At 47.7% G+C, this 16,338-nt stretch overlaps 1 protein-coding gene across 3 annotated transcripts in view; it reads left to right on the top strand.

The window, feature by feature from the left end:
- The window catches only part of SSH1 (slingshot protein phosphatase 1), a 61,587-nt gene that overhangs the window by 22,998 nt on the left and 22,251 nt on the right, over positions 1–16,338 (top strand). For 2 of the 3 annotated variants that reach the window (XM_077876047.1, XM_077876048.1), the window contains exons 3-7: positions 4,493–4,596; positions 8,466–8,530; positions 8,834–8,955; positions 13,913–13,981; positions 15,261–15,326. In XM_077876047.1, the coding sequence (XP_077732173.1) occupies positions 4,493–4,596; positions 8,466–8,530; positions 8,834–8,955; positions 13,913–13,981; positions 15,261–15,326 (426 nt within the window). Of the gene's footprint in view, positions 1–422; positions 920–4,492; positions 4,597–8,465; positions 8,531–8,833; positions 8,956–13,912; positions 13,982–15,260; positions 15,327–16,338 lie in introns of those variants that run through there. The other variant, XM_077876046.1, reaches the window with a different exon arrangement.

Below are 16,338 nucleotides of genomic sequence, written 5' to 3' on the forward strand. Positions count from 1 at the left end.
ACCAGCAGGTCTCCTTTCTTTGGGTGCTTATTTCCATTCTGCCTTGCATGTGGCTATTTGTGGCTCTAATTTCTTTCATGGGCCAAAAGAAGCGCTGAAAACATAGTGCCCACTGGCTTCTGCTCTGCGGGTTTCAGGGTCTCGTGCCAAACTCTTGGGGACCGGGACCTGCTTTACCTTTGCAGCCAGCCCTGGCCGGCACCCCGAGCCTGTGGTTCTCAGAGTCCCTCCTGTGTGTGCACCCGCAGTTCCCTCTACCTGGATTCTCCCCCCACTTTGCCTCCTCAGGCAGTGATTAGCATGACTGACGAATTTTCAGGATGCAAAATGCTTTGACGACTTGGGCTAACTGTGGCAGCTGCCCACGGTCACCGTAGGGTGAACGGGTGGCGATTTGACAGAAATAGGAGTCCTTCAGTCTGTCAATTTCAACCAGAATGGGGTCCTCACTGCTTCGGGACTTGTTCTTTGGTGGCCAGCTGTTTTCCCTCACAATTTTCTACACACCCTGGTGCTTGTTCCTAAGGCCTGCAAAAAGCCGTAGGAGTAAAGTGATTAGAGGAACTTCAGCTGTTTTGCTCCCTCTGAATGGCCCTCTTTCATCTGGATATGCAGGGACAAGGGCCTTTTTAAACCCAAATATCAGGGGAAGACAAGAGTCCCACAAGGGCCATTCGCTCTCTGGGTGGGAACATCATCCGGAGCTGAGGATTCCTGCCTGCCTGCCTGCCTGTCTGCCAGAGGACTCAGGCCCCTTCCTTCCCTTTGATCATTCTCCGGAGGGAGTGCGAAGCAGGAGCTTAGGAGCAGTTAAAGATGTGAAGCCAGCTGTCATGAACCTGTTTTATTTCACTGACTTCTGCGTCTCCCTTCAGCCGGCTCACAACTTGCACTCTTCAGAGGTTTCCAGCCCAAATTAGTACGTATCCCCACCTGATCTCTCTCTTCCTACCACGTATCGATTTCTGGGTGACACTGGCTGATTATGCTTGGAGGGCTGGGGTGTTTTGAGGAGCATCGTTGGAGGTTTTCATCTGTCCTTAGTGCTGGGTAGAAAACCCTAATCTTTTGTCCTCTCCCGAACTGGGCGGTGACCAGTGTCTGAGAACATATTTGTATTGCAGAGATAAAAGCATTGGGGCGGGGGCAGGGAGGGCCCAGGCTGAACTTGTTTTTACTCTCCCAGCAAGATTTTTCTTAAAGCAGTGGAGGAAAACAGTTCAGTTTTATTTATCTAGGTCTAACTTTTCTGAAACTTCAGTCACACACACTTTTTAAAGACACAAGCATTTTGGGAGAGAAGGCTGGTTTTTCTTTAGCGGGGAGGTATGGTTTGTGGGTCTGTATTTCCTTGCTCCAAGAACCTAGTTGAGTGTGCCATCCCCAAAATGGACTTTTTTTCTTTTTAAAGATTTTATTTATTTGAGAGAGAATGATCGGAGCTGGGGCGGGGGGGGCGGGGAGGAGAAGCAGAGGGGAAGGGAGAAGCAGACTCCCTGCTGAGCAGGGAGCCCGATGTGGATGTGGGGGGTTCATCCTAGGACCCTGGGATCATGACCTGAGCCAAAGGCACACACTTAACCAACCAACTGAGCCACCCAGGTGCCCCCCCCCCAAAATGGATTTCTTAAAGGACATCCCCATGGCAGTACCCCAAGACTGGCAAATCACGGTACCACGCTTTGCTGTGTTAGAAACCAGGCACAGAGAACCCTCATGGAGCCTTGGCAGCAGGGGTTAGGGGGTACTGGAGGGGAAACGGTGTTCTTCTCAGCCTCCCAGAAGGTGTGTGAGGCTCAAGGCCTAGAGTGAGCTCACAGAGAGTATCTACATTTTGTTTTCATAAATCCTATGACTGCCCATGTTTCACAGCCTCTTGGCCCCATATGCGGTTACTCTCATCCCAGACGCAGGGCGGGCTCACAAGCCTGGGGCAGATAATGTGCTTTGTGGGCTTCCCTGTAGCTCTTTACAGTAAACGCTTGTGCCTGATTGACCTGAGGGCAGAGGCAGTGTTCCAGGGCGCAGTCCACATGGGCCCTGACTTCATGTGTAGATGGGGGACTCTCATTCTTTATCAGTCACAGGAACACAGAGGAGAAACTGGCCTTGTAAGCAATCACGGGGTAAAACCAGCCTATTCTTTTTTGCATTGTTCTCTTTTTTTTTTTTTTTTTTTCCAAAGGAAATGTAAGGGAAACCAAGGGGAATTTTTGCCCATGATTTTCAAGGCAAAGGTCACTGTTAATGGCTGGCTGTTTCCAGAGTGTTCAGGCTTCTGGTCAATAGGGATTTTTTTTTTTTTCCTTTTCCCTTTTTCTTTTTTTGTGGGGAGAGAGGACAGTGAAGGAGAGAATCCTTTTTTTTTTTAAATTTTTTTTAAGGAGAGAATCTTAAGCAGGCTCCACACCCAGCATGAAGCCAACACAGGGCTTCATCTTGTGATCCTGAGATCACGACCTAAGCCAAAATCAAGAGTCAGATGCTTGACCTGACTGAGCCACCCTGGTGCCCCCTCAGTATTTTTTTTTTTAAGATTTTATTTTTAAGTAATCTCTACGCCCAGCATGAGGTTTGAACTCAAAACCCTGAGATCAAGAGTCATAGGCTTCTACTAGCTGAGCCAGCTGGGCACCCCCTTTTTCAGTACCCTATAGTCCTGGGCTTCCCAGCTCTTAAAACTGGCAACACAAACATAAAGCAGGTAGAGTGGAGAGGATGGTTTGGCAGCATGGTTGGGGTTACTAAGTGAAGAAAAGCTGTACGGATATAAAGGATTGGTAAATGAAATCTACAAAACTGTCAGTAACTCAGAGGCCCAAATAAGAGAGGCAGCCTTTTCAGCCTTACCATTGGGTATTTGAGAAGCATCACTATTGTTGGCGTGAGGATTCAACCAGCAGAAGTCACAGATTTTATTGTGGACTTCATATTATACAAGATCACTGTTTTTCTGATTCCAGGAGCTGCTGAGTTCAATGTGGTGAGTTTTCTCAGCACCTAGAATTGCATGTGAGACTTAACAGAGGTTTTTATTCCAAGGGTTAGAACATTTAACTGCTAATGTTAGACATTGGGGGAGAAGGTGATGTTGCTTTTTTTATATTTACAGAAACTGACCCTGTATTTCCGTCAGGAATCGATTTTGCTTTCTGTTAAATGCACACAAAAAGTGCTGCTTTTTCTTGGAGATTTTTCCCTTCAAATCATTAATATATGAATTGGTGGCTAGAGATTTAATGAGTTTTACAGTTCCCTTTATTGTGAACTGTGATCTTTCACAAAATTAGTAGAACTAAAATGCTTTTTCATTATAATGTAGAGTATATATCTTCCCTTACTCTGAAAATCAAAAAGATAATCCTTTTAACAAGTTAATATTTGCTCAGTAGAGAAAATTTGGAAGATACCAAGAAGCAGAAAGAAGATAATCATAGGTGGTCCAGCCCTTCACCAAAGAACACTGTTAACAGTTTTAGTGCATTTAATGGGTGATTCTCAGCATTAACATTATTTTTGAATAATTGGTCATAACTAGTAGCTACATACAGCCTGTCAGTTTATATAGTCTTGATTTATGTGTAAGCTAAAGATTTTTTTGATAGCCAAATCATGAAATTTTTGAAACTTACATTGTAACTTCTTGTGTTATATATTGAATGTAAATGTTATTGCTAGTTTAAAATAATAAAAACCGAAAAGTTCATTCTGCTGAGAAATTCATGGTGTCAACTGGAGGGTTTTTTTGTTTTTGTTTTTTTAAGATTTTATTTATTTATTTATTTATTTATTTATTCATTCATTCATTCATTCATTCATGAGAGATACACAGAGAGAGGCAGAGACACAGGCAGAGAGAGAAGCAGGCTCCATGCTGCGAGCCCGATGCGAGGCTCAATCCTGGGACTCCAGGATCACGCCCGGGAGTCGAAGGCGGATGCACTTAACTGCTGAGCCACCCAGGCATCCGTTATAACTGGAGGTTTTTTATTGGAGTAGTGGCATGGTAACCTTGACCAAGTTAAATCACCAGGTCCGGCTTTTGTTAAGATGCAAACAAATAGTGAAAGTATAACTTCCTCTTCTTAATATTCCATCAAGGAAAGGCACTGAGATCGCTGAAGTTGTTTTAAGTCAGGGAGTCATAAAGATTCCACAGCAAGAACGTGAAAAATTCGTAAAATTCAGAGTTGCTCTCTATTTTCGGAAGATGTGTTACAGGGAGATCCTGTACAGTATCCTGCAGGAAGGGGCTCCAACCTTGCAAGAGTCCAAAGAACCTTGGGTGTTTTAGCCGAAGCATGAGTTCATCACAGACTCTCCGGCAGGAAGCTCATAGCAAAGATGTGGGAAGAGTGCAGTGGGAAATGATCCTAAAAGCTGTTTTGTCCCATGTGCATTGTCCACACTAAAGCTTTTCCTCTGTTGTGTGTCTTTGCCCATTTTCCTCTCTGAATTCCAGACTGACTGTGTTTGGTTTTATTCTTCCCAGCTTAAGTGAGAGCTTTTTCATGGTGAAAGGAGCAGCCCTCTTCTTACAGCAGGGAAACAGCCCTCAAAGCCAGCGAAGTCTTCAGCATCCCCACAAGCATGCAGGTAAATTGAGGTTCTTACCTTAGAACTTCTTTGCTGTGCAATGGAGGAACCTTCCATTACTGGTAGTAAACAATTTGCTGACTGTCAAGGCCAGAGAAAATAGTGGAACACAGGCTTATCATGCCTGGTGCAAAGTAGAAGCTCTTTTCTAGAGCAGGTAAGTCATACATGTTTTCCAGCTAGCACTGAGAACTTGGACTGTGTTCTGTGTGTTCTGAGAACTTGGACTGTGTGTCTATGGAAGAAGTAAGGCAGTCAGCAGTGTTCTGTTTGGATGTAAAGATTTCCCACTCACAGTTCATCAGTTAACTGCAGATTTTAAGTTATGGTACGATTTTTTTTTTTTTTTTTTTTTAAACAAATGCACCAGAACATGTGATAGCCAGATGTTGTCCCCTTGAAAATAACCACCCTTGGGATGCCATGTACTTTCCCTAAGGACTCTGGTCATTTATCTGAGCATTTGGAAAACTCTCATTTGGAGAATTTCTTTACAAGTCTTTGTCAGGCATTGGGGTGGGAAGTCTTTATTATTTAACGGTGGATTTGTGTTTTGGAAGTAGAAGTGATAAAGTGGGGATCAGACCCACTTTGGGTCCATTTAGTTCCAACCACACATAAATAAGAAATGTTTCTATAGTAAAAGAGACTGGTTTTCTTAGGTGACTTGACTCTGAAACCAAAGGCAATTTGAAAAGAGGAACCAGAAGACATCCCATACAAGCGAATCTTTATAATAGGTCTGTAACCTCTGCAGGCACTTCTTGGATGAGCAGCGCCTCTCAGTGTGATCTGGAGAGGCCTCTGGCCCTTAGAACAACAGCAGGTGAAAGCAGCCAGCAGTCAGGGCCAGCTTTCTTGTCATCGTGACATGTTGTCTCACCTCAAGTCATTTAGCCTCATTTTGGATCTGAGTGCCTTGGTTAGAATTTCGTGTCTTACAGTTTACAGCAAACACCAGGGATCAGTCAGTATTTTTACATACAAATCAGGGATCAAGATTTAAGTTTGTTTTCTGCTCAGAAAACAGTTCTGCATAGGGAGGCAGTGGAGTGTGGGGCAAGAATATGTGTTTTGGAGCAAGACAGACCTGGCTTCTGATCCCAGTCCTATACCTTACCGAGCAGTCACAGTTGACTTCTGAGCCTCAGTTGCCTAATCCTCACAATAGGCATCAAATAGCAGTACCTCAGGACAGAATTTAAAGTGTATGCATGTAGAGGTGCCTGGTGGATCAGCTGGTTAAACGTCCAACTCCTGATCTCAGCTCATGTCTTGATCTCAGGGTTATGAGTTCAAGCCCCATGTTGGGCTCCGTGCTGGGTTTGGAGCCTACTTAAAAAAAAAAAAAAAAAAAGTGTGCACAGAACCTGTTTACCTCCTCATGGGTGCTCTGTGTAAGGAAGCTCTGATTATTACTACAATGATTTCGAGTACAGTAGTACTACAAACAGAGCCTTCTTTCTTGAATCTCTAATGGTTCTGTCCTGTCAGGAATTTAACCATTGTTTGTGTCTTAACACAGCAAAGTGAATGCTCCAGCTTTGTTCACCCTTTGTATTCAGTGTCTCCATCCTCTGATTCAAAGTGTTTTCATAGTGTGTGGAGCTTGGGGAAGTGAGTGCAAAGCCATATAAAAAGCATAAGTCAGGCTGGTTTGTGCATCTCTGGAACATATCAGAGAGTAAGAAGAAAGCTGTAGGCCTCGTGGCTCTTCTGCCCCTGAGGACTGGAATAGCTGATGAGCTCAGAGAAGCGGAGGGGGAAAAAAAAAAGCAGAGGGATGGTATGGTGACTGTCCCAGGCTCTCAGGAAACCATCCTAGGGCAGGCACAGACTGGACTTTATGTCAATTCTTGTTTTTCTAGAATCACTGTCAAGAGCCCTGGATGGCCCACAGTCCCAGTAGTAATCCTGCAGAGCTGAGTACAAGTGAGGGTTAATTCTGCCCATGCAGAAATCATTCAGGTTATTTCAACCAGTCTCCAATCTGAGACTCTTGCTAGGGCCTCTCCTTTGGGCTTCTAGTCTCTGCTGTTTTCTCAAGTGCTGAGTGAACACTTCAACATATAGAGGCGGTGTGTGGATGCCAGACCACAGTCGGGAGTTATGTCAGTCAGCAATTCCACATCTCCACAAGCAGTCCCACTGAAAGGAGCCTATCTGTGTGAAAATGTCCCTTTCATTGGCACTCAGCAGACAAAGGGGCTTCTTTTTGCTTTCATCTGTGTGCTTCTGTGACTCAGAGTGGATGGTGGTGGGGTGCAGGCGAGCCCAGACCCAGCTGAGGTAATTGTGTGCTGTTGGGTAGAGAGGCAGGGGAACGAGGAGCTCCTTGTCCTCCTGAAATGTGAACCGTCACCTGCCAAGTATTCCTTAGGGAAAGCAGTGGCAGTGAGGGGTGTCTTGCACCATGCTGTCATGGAGAGAACAAGACGAGAGGGGCAAGCTTCCAACACCCTGGGTCCTCTTGGAGGCAAGAAGTACAATTTGGACATCGTATATCAACCTGACCTAAAATTTAAAAGATGCTTTTGAGAGCAGCCCCAGTGGCTCAGCGGTTTAGCACCACCTTCAGCCCAGGGCGTGATCCTAGTGACCCAGGATCGAGTCCTGCGTTGGGCTCCCTGCATGGGGCCTGCTTCTTCCTCTGCCTGTGTCTCTGCCCCTCTCTCTCTATCTCTCATACGTAAATAAATAAAATCTAAATAAATAAATAAATAAATAAATAAATAAATAAATAAATAAATAAAAGATACTTTTGCAAAAGGAATGAATACAGTATATTGATCCTTCCAGGATTCTAGTTGGGACCTATAGGATAACGTGTTTGTTTTTGTTTGTTTTTTTAAGATTTTATTTATTCATGAGAGACAAGAGAAGAAGCAGAGACATAGGCAGAGGGAGAAGCAGGCTCCATGCAGAGAGCCTGATGTGGGACCCGATCCTGGGACCCCAGTATCATTCCCTGAGTTGAAGGCAGACCCTTAAATGCTGAGCCACCCAGGCGTCCCAGGATAACGTTTTTTAAAGATAATTCTGTTCCTTCCTTATAAAGTAATAATTCTTTATAGAATTCAGTTGTAGACTGATGTGTATATAAACTGCTGTGAAAAGAGGTGAAAGCTTAGGCATGGGCAGCTACTAGTAGCCTTCATAACATTTTATGACCTCTGAAATTGCTTGGATGATCATCAGTGGGCTAGTGGGCAGAAATAATGCTGAACATAATGATCAGAAGGAGGCCCAAGACGAGGGCCCAGATGTGTAAGCACTTGGTGGTGGACATGTAGGCCTGGGCCCCAGTCATGTCACCTGCCATCCCCCAGTCCCTGGACTTCACAGAGTAGGCAGATGCCACAAAGACTCAGCAGCACAGGGACCACATGGTGTGGTCAGGCACAGAGGTCTTGCTGTGGATGTTGATCATAGTGGTTGTCAAGGGAGCCAAGTTCTGAGGCACATGAGTGGGGGATGGGGCAGAATGAGAGAGAGAGAATCTTAAGCAGACTCCATGCTGAGCACAGAGCCCCAGATGGGGCTCAATCCCCCACCCTGAGATTATGACCCTAGCCGAAATCAAGAGTCTGATGCTCCACCAGCTGAGCCACCCAGGCACCCACATCTTAGGCTATAAAAGCAATTTCTAAAAACGTGGCCACCAACTAGATCTCCCCATCCTCATGCAACATTTAGGAGTGAAGTAACAGAAATGGAGCCTCTTAGTCTCTGATGGTTGTCTTGTGGAACTGGAGGGATTTTGACTCTGAGGTCTTCACCCAGACCCTCACCGTCAGCCAAGATCTTGAAGGTTTCTGCCTAGAAGGTGTGTGGGTGACCTTTTCAAACTTTCTTCATTGGTCCAACAGGTGACTTGCCTCAACATCTTCAAGTAATGATCAACCTTCTGCGATGTGAAGATCGGATCAGGCTGGTAAGAAGAGATGAGAGTGGCAAGTTTTTCTAGGTGTCCATGTTGGTCTATGCTAGGTTGAGAGCTTCATTCTCTGGATTTTACCTGTTCACCCATTTGACCAACTTTGGTCTCCTCAGAGCCAAGCACTGTCCTTTGTTCATGGATATAAACCAGACGTGGCTCCTCCTCTTAAGAATCTCATCTTAATTCCTGAACTCACAGGGGGAAAGATAGAAAACAAAAGTCCTTGATGTTGGTTTGGTGCCAGAAGGGGCCACCACCTGGAAAGGCAGCCCAGTGAGAGCATCTTTGCCTGTCTAGGCTGTGCGCTTGGAGAGCGCCTGGGCGGAGCGGGTGCGGTACATGGTGGTGGTGGACAGCAGCGGGCGCCAGGACACGGAGGAGAGTATCTTGCTGGGCGTCGACTTTTCCAGTAAGGAAAGGTGAGTCTGGTGGGGCGGTGCTTCCCTTCTGCGGCGGGGACATGGGCTGATGCTGAAGAAAGTTTTCCGTGGTTCAGTATCTGTGGGAGATGCTGGTGGAATGGGTCGGGGTCAGTGGTGGGGGTGACCAGGCATGCAGAACATAACAGTACAATGCACCCTTGTAGCTCTTGCATGCCTGGTGCTGTGTAGATCCAGTCTCTACTCTCAGCTCAGGGTCTACTGAGAGGATAGACAAATTACACTGAGCTTAGAGGTTTACCACTGGGTTGCTATGGCGGGGCGGGGGGGTGGGGAGCCATAGAAGACAGTACCTTGGCCAGGAGGGCTTCCTGAAGGAAGTGACAGCTGTGGTGAACACCTAAGGACAAGCAGAAACCAGTCACGTAAAGCAGGGACAGGCCCATGTAGAAGTATGTGGTTGATAGGCATCGTATCAAGCGCCTTAATCCGGTATCACTATCCCAAGTAGATTCCCAAGTATTTGTTGACAGGTGCTTGGTCAGATGCTTGAAGAGAGGTTTGGAATTTCCCAATAACTGGAGTTCAGGTCAGTTATATCATAGATCCTATTATGTGTGTGAAATGAGGGTGAACGGCTCTTTTTACCTCTAGAGTAAATGAATGTGCGTGAGATCATTGCAGACCCTGAATTAAGTTAGGCTCCCTTTATTTATCATCTTTATTAAGTTAGGCTCCTCCACTGAGGAAAGTGTGTGCTTTCTCTTATGTATGCGGCAATGGGCCAGGAACACAAAGAGGCAGCCATACGCAGTTGTCCACCTCCGAGAGCCTCTAAGCTGAGCGAGGAAGGAGCCATGATCAGATAGATGGTGGGGCAGCGGGCTTGGTGATGGGGAGATGCTCAGGGGGTTGTGGAAGCTCAGGAGCTGGGTGGGCTCGGATGGAGCAAGCCAGAGGCCTTCTGCAGCATGTGGTGGCTAACCATGTCTTATAGGGCAAGTGGGCAGCAGGGACGGGGGGCAGGAGGTACATTCGAAGGTGTCGTGGGCAGAATTGATGGCAGGAAAGGAAAAGCCACCGAAGCAGTGAATGGTGTTGTGGCAGCTTGTGGTCTCATCATGTTCCCGTGAGAGAGCTGCTGTTACAAGGGACCAAGGCTTCATTGCTGGTTAACAAGTCCACGAGGAAAGAGGGAGGATGTTTCTTTTATGGCCTTCCTGGTACAGGGTGGCATCATAAGAAAGTTTTGTGTGGCATACTTAGGGAGAGATGTGTGAGCTGATGTCTGTGGCTTTGGGCTGGTTGGGAAGTCTGGATCTGGAAGAATGTGTAGCCTGACAGCTCTTAGGAGGTGAGCTGTGAAGAGTGCCATTGAAGACTAGAGGGCCCAGGGGCGCCCGGGCGGCACAGCAGTGGAGCGTCTGCCTTCTGCCCAGGGCCTGATCCTGGGGTCCTGGGATCTGGTCCCACGTTGGGCTCTCTGCAGGGAGCCTGCTTCTCCCTCGGCCTGTGTCTCTGCCTCTCTCTCTCTCTCTCTCTCTCTTTCTCTGTCTCTCTCATGAATAAATAAATAAAATCCTAAAAAAAAAAAAAAGACTAGAGGGCCCAGTACTCCGTGTCAGGTACCCCCAGGCAGGTACTCTGGGAAATGGGCTGACCTCTGTCCTCTGTGTTTTGGGCCACTGTCGGTGTGGTTGTGAAGCACAGAGGTGTTTAGTGTAAAATAATGATGCAGTTATATTTGCTTTTCCAACGATCAACCAGCCTTTCGTCGTTCCTTCCAGGGCAGAGGCTTTCTTTACCTTGTGTGGTCCATTCCTGTAGCACCCTGGCCCTGAGCGGGATTCCTCCCTGTGGGATATGCCCATCGTCTCTGCCCAAATTGTCGGAGTTGAGAGGAGGTCTGCCCCTCCTGCCGGCCCTCTCTGATCCTTCCGTGGGAAAGCACAGGGCAGTTGCCACAATGTGTCCTCAACCTCTCATTGAACCCTTAAACTGCCCTGTGGAGTAGGTAGCCCTGATTCATGTTTTACAGATGAGGAATGCAGCTCAAGACGTCAGTGTGATTATCCCAAGGCCATCCTACTAGTTAAGAAGGACCTCTGAATTGGGGCTTTTATGGCAGCCCTGCCAGTGTAGACCTCACACATCCATATGTGGTGGCTCACCTCTACACTCTGTTGTTCGTGAATTCATTCATACTCAACCATCTGTACTTGTTAGCACTTCCTGTGTGCCTGGTGCCCCACAGAGTGAGTAAGAGCATCTGGCTTCTGCTCTCCAGCCTGGTTTCTGCTCTCCAGCCTCGTAGTCTGGAGGTCGTGATCTCCATCAGACAGGTACTCATGCACTTCAAGTCGTCCTTCCCAGCTGGAGTGGACAGGCCTGTGTGCAGGTGCCAGCCCCAAGGCTGGTACAGGCGTCTTGTGGTTGGGGAAGTGATTTGATGGGCTGCAGAGGGTGAGCAGGTAGTCAGAGGAGAATGAGAACTAAGTGGCCCTTCCTCGTGTCGGGTCTGGATGGCGGGCCTACCTGCCCAGGCATAAGGAGGCAGCAGCCTGGGCACCCACTGGTGGAGCACCAGGCACTTTTATTTGTCCTTGGCTGAAAAACAAAGTCCTGGTCCTTAGGGAAGCTTTTGATCTGCTGAAAGCATGATAGGCTTGTTTTTCTAAATTCCTGACATAAGATTTTGCTTTTTTCATTTAAAAAAAAAAATGAAGGGAGAGATGAGTCTTGCCCACAGCAGGCACTTGCAGGGGTTCGGGCAAGAGGACAGGCAGGTGCTGAGTTAGAAGGGAGGACGCTGGGACAGTGACTGGCCCTGTGGGCTCACAGCTTCTCTTCCAGAGCTGCCCATCTGCACACGCAGCCTAGGGAGACCCGAGCAGTCACCCTCAGGTTCCATCTCGTGTCATTCCTTGGGATTTGGGAGCACTCGGAGTGCCGTGAGCCTGTATAGCTGCACTGCCTTTGCTGGTACCTTGCAGTCTGTGAAGGACTTTCATGGCATGCCTCGGGCCAGGGCTTTCTCCTGCTTAGCCCTTGAGTCCCCACGCCCGCCCGGCTGGCTCCTCTGTTGCTCCTGTTTCAGTTTTCGTCTGAAATTTTCTTCTCCCATAGCCACTGCTACCCACTTTATCCTTCAAGGTCATTCTTCCTCTGAAAGACCCCATTTCCCTGACTGGGTATCCCTGTTTCCCCTACATGTAAGCACACATGCCCTCCTTCACTGTAGAAATTTTGCTGCAGTCATGATGGGACTACTAGAAACTCACAAAATGGCAGGTAAGGGAACATTAGGGAATTTGCTGAGTTTTTGTAGTCAGGTCATGCATGATCCCTGTTCATGCTTTTTTGACTGCAGGTTGGGAGCCTGAGTGGCAGTCCTCCACTTAGCCCCACACACACAGTGCTCTCTAGGCTCATCCCCATCTCCCATCTCTACAGTTAGTGGAGGCCGGTTGAGATGCCACCCTTGTTTAATACACAGTTCATCTCTGCCTGCCCTGGAAGGGCCAGTCTGGTGCTCCTTGTAGCTACCTATTCTATCTTCTTTCCTCATTACTAGTCCCTGGTGTGGGCCATCAGTGCTAAAAGGGGGTGAGTCTTCCAGTCCCAGCCACATGTTCCCAGCGAGCCCTCTGCCCTGGGCTTTCAGCATGTTGGTTTTGGGCTGTGAAGGGGCCCCCTGCTCGCCCTCCCGGGCACTGATACAGCCAAGTAGCTCCAGAGCTCTGCAGGTCCCAGCATCAATTTTATCTTGCAGCTGTACAAAGGAAATATAATTAGCCCATCGAGAATGGGTAGGAGGGAAGCCTGGGTGGCTTAGCGGTTGAGCGCCTGCCTTTGGCCCAGCGCATGATCCTGGAGTCACGGGATCGAGTCCCACATCGGGCTCCCTGCGTGGAGCCTGCTTCTCCCTCTGCCTATGTCTCTGCCTCTCTCTCTCTCTGTCTCATAAATAAATAAAATCTTAAAAAAAAAAGAGAGAGAGAATGGGTAGGCGTGTGCGGGTAGGGCCGGAGAATTTGCCTAACACAAAAGACTTAGTCTAATTTGACCTGAAGGCCTTGCAGCTCCCTTCCCCACGGACAGAGTAGCAGAGGGTAGAAAGAATCCTGCATGGTCGCCAGTGCTCTGGAGGAAGGGGGGGGTCTGTGGCTCAGGGCCCCCTGCCTGCAGTCCTAGGCGTCACATTACTCCCTGGGGTGTTGCTAAGTGGTAGTAGAGGTGTACATTCAAGATCCCTGGAGGCTGTAGGATCCTGCCTTGGCAGTCACAGTAGTCTCTCAGAGCAGACTCTTAAATGCCAGGAGAATTTCATAATAATCTGAGTAACCCTCTGATAAAGTCCCTTTCTGTCCCTCCATGTTTTTCAGTGGAGCCTATCTCCAAAGTCATTAAGTATCATTTCACTGTTAGTGTGAGCAAAATAAAAGCAGATTAAGCTAGTTTTTACAATGCAGCTATACAAAAGGTACAGCAGCAGAGGCCTAGAAATGAACTCTAGCAGTGGTGTTGGCACGCTCCCCACCCTCGCCACCCTAGGACAAGAGGCCTGGTTGGCTGCCACCTTTCGCCTGTTTCCCTTGGAGTGCATATGGCCCTGTGCCAGGAGTGTGCCAGCCATCGGTGGCTACACCCCCTGCTGCAGTGTGGGCATGTAGTCAGCCTCTTGCTCCCTGCCCCCTGAGAGCCACAGCTGAGACCTGGTGTTTACGGAGCTTCATTCATACTTTGGTAGGGTCAGAGTCCTCTGTGACCATCCCCAGGTAGACGTTGTTGGTGACTGCCTCAGGTGGGTCCATCGCAGGCTCATGTCTCTAAGAATTTAGTGGCAACACAGCTTCTCCCAGATACATACCCAGCAGCCTGCCCCAGGTCAGGGGGTAGTTCTCTTCTGCAAGCTGGACAGGCTGGTTAAAGACAGGGAAGAGGGTGCACGAGCGGGTGGACCCTGACTAGGCTACTTGTCTTTCCTCCTGAACAGTAAAAGCTGCACCATTGGGATGGTTCTCCGGCTGTGGAGCGACACAATAATCCACCTCGATGGAGATGGGTAAGGAGATCTCCGTAAAAGATTCTTCCACTGTAGACTTTGAAACCCAAGTTGGTTTGAGCACCGTTGGAGAATGATTAGGAGCAGAGTCACATGTGTGACTCGCGTATTACAGCAGGAGAAACAGTATTCCCTCCAGTGAGCCACACAAGAACGGGGCTATTTGGGACACTGTACAAGGGAGTTTGGGTCGTGAAGTATCAATGGACGTGTGTTTGCAGGAGATGTGCTGCTGTGCAAAGTTTAAGAACAGCAGGCAGCTGACATTCACTCATTTACCTTGATGTGTTAAATGAATGTTCAGTACGTGCCCTCCCTGGGGAGCTGGTCACTGCAAGTTCACGGTCGGGAAGGACACAGCGGGACCTCACAGCCACGGGGGTGCAGGGAGAGGCAGACAATGGCAACACATCAGGGGCCTCTCTGGGGGCTGCGGGGGCTGCAGAGGAAGAACCCTTCCATTGGGCCTGGGCAGGTAAATGAGACGAAGAACCATCTGGGTTCCACATACATTTGCTTCCAGGAGAAATACATGGGTTCTGCCCTGAGTGGAAGGAGCTTAATACAAGTTGTCTCTCCACTGAGATGCAAGTTATGTTGCCTCATAGATAGAATTGGGGGAGAGAAATTAAAATGTGATTTTTATTTTTTTGAAGAGATAGGGTTATGGTTATATTTTTTCCTTCTTCAGATTTTGCCAACCGTGACTATATTTCCTATGCAGTTACAAGAATAGTGGGTGGGATTTGTGGGGCAAGAAGTAGCGAGAGAGCTGGGATGGTCTCAGGAACGTGAACAAGATGGTGTCAAATAATGGTGTTGCCTTTGCCAGGGTCTGTGTTTTTGATAGACTTGAATAGCTGGATTAAAAACAAGTCTTCGGAGCGCCTGAGTGGCTCAGATGGTTAAGCATCTGCCTTCGGCTCAGGTCATGATCCCAGGGTCCTGAGATCGAGTCCCACATCAGGCTTCCTGCTCAGTGGGGAGCCTGCTTCTGCCTCTCCCTCTGCCCCTCCCCCTTGCTTGTGCGCATATGCAGGCTCTCTCGAATAAATAAAATGAATACATAAAAATAAAATCTTTTTTAAAAATAAAAACAAATCTTCCAGATTTGAGAACACTTCTTTTCCCTTTCTTCCTTGTTCCGTGCAGCAGGCCTGTATTCCCTTCTCAGAAAGCATGAGCCACCCTTGTCCTGAGGGTGTCCTTGGTGGGCCGCCCTGTCATCACATGGTGGTGTGGTTGCAGGGGCTGCTATCTCATATGTTTTTCATCTCAGGGGATTCAGTGTCAGCACAGCGGGACGGATGCACGTCTTCAAGCCCGTATCCGTGCAGGCCATGTGGTAAGTGTGCTTTTAGGGACTTTTATCACCTTAGAAATACTTTTTTAACTGCCAGCCTGAACTGGCAAGCTAGAAAAAAACCCCTTCAACTTTGAAGCTCTTTTAGGTGCATTTATTTTTGTGTATGTGGCAAAAGACACATAACATACCGTGTACCGTGTTAACCATTTTATAAATGTGCAATTCAGTGTACCTCCAATGATGAGCAAACATCACTATCCATTTCTAGAACTTTCTTGTCATCCCATTAAACACTAAGTCCGCATACCACCAGCCCACCCCTCCCAGGCCAGGCCCTGGTTAACCTCTGTTCTCTGTTCTGTCTCTATGAGTTTGTCTACCCCAGATCCCTCATATAGGGGGAATCATATGCAATGTACCTTTCTGTGTCTGACTGGTGTCACAAATCGCAGTGTTTTCAAGGTTTGTTCGTATCGTGGCTTGTAGCAGAATTCTTTCTGAGGCTGAGTGTTATTCCAGTCTGTGGTCATAGACTGTTATGTAGCCTGTCATCTGTTGGTGGACATTTGGGTTATTTCCACCTCTTGGCTCTTGTGCTTGGGGCTGCTGTGAATATGGGTGAACGAAGTGTCTGTTGGAGCCTCTGCTTTCAGTTCTTATTTTTTTTTTTTTAAGATTTTTAATTTATTTATTCATGAGAGACACACAGAGAGAGGCAGAGACACAGGCAGAGAAAGAAGCAGGCTCCATGCAGGGAGCCTGATGTGGGACTTGATCCTGGGACTCCAGGATCACGCCCTGAGCCAAAGGCAGACGCTGAACTGCTGAGCCATCCAGAGATCTCCCTGCTTTCAATTCTTTTGTGCATGTACCTAGAAGTGGAATTTCTAGAGCATACGGTTAATCATATGTTTAATTTTTTGAGGAACTGAAACTGTTTTCCGCACGCCAGACTCTCGCGCCATTTCGCGTCCCACCTGCCGTGCACAAGAGTTCCAGTTTCTCCATGTCCTCACCAGTGCCTGCCAGTTACTTAGTTTTCATTATAGCC

Source organism: Canis aureus, chromosome 27 (assembly GCF_053574225.1).
Source record: "Canis aureus isolate CA01 chromosome 27, VMU_Caureus_v.1.0, whole genome shotgun sequence".
Taxonomy (NCBI): Eukaryota; Metazoa; Chordata; class Mammalia; order Carnivora; family Canidae; genus Canis; species Canis aureus.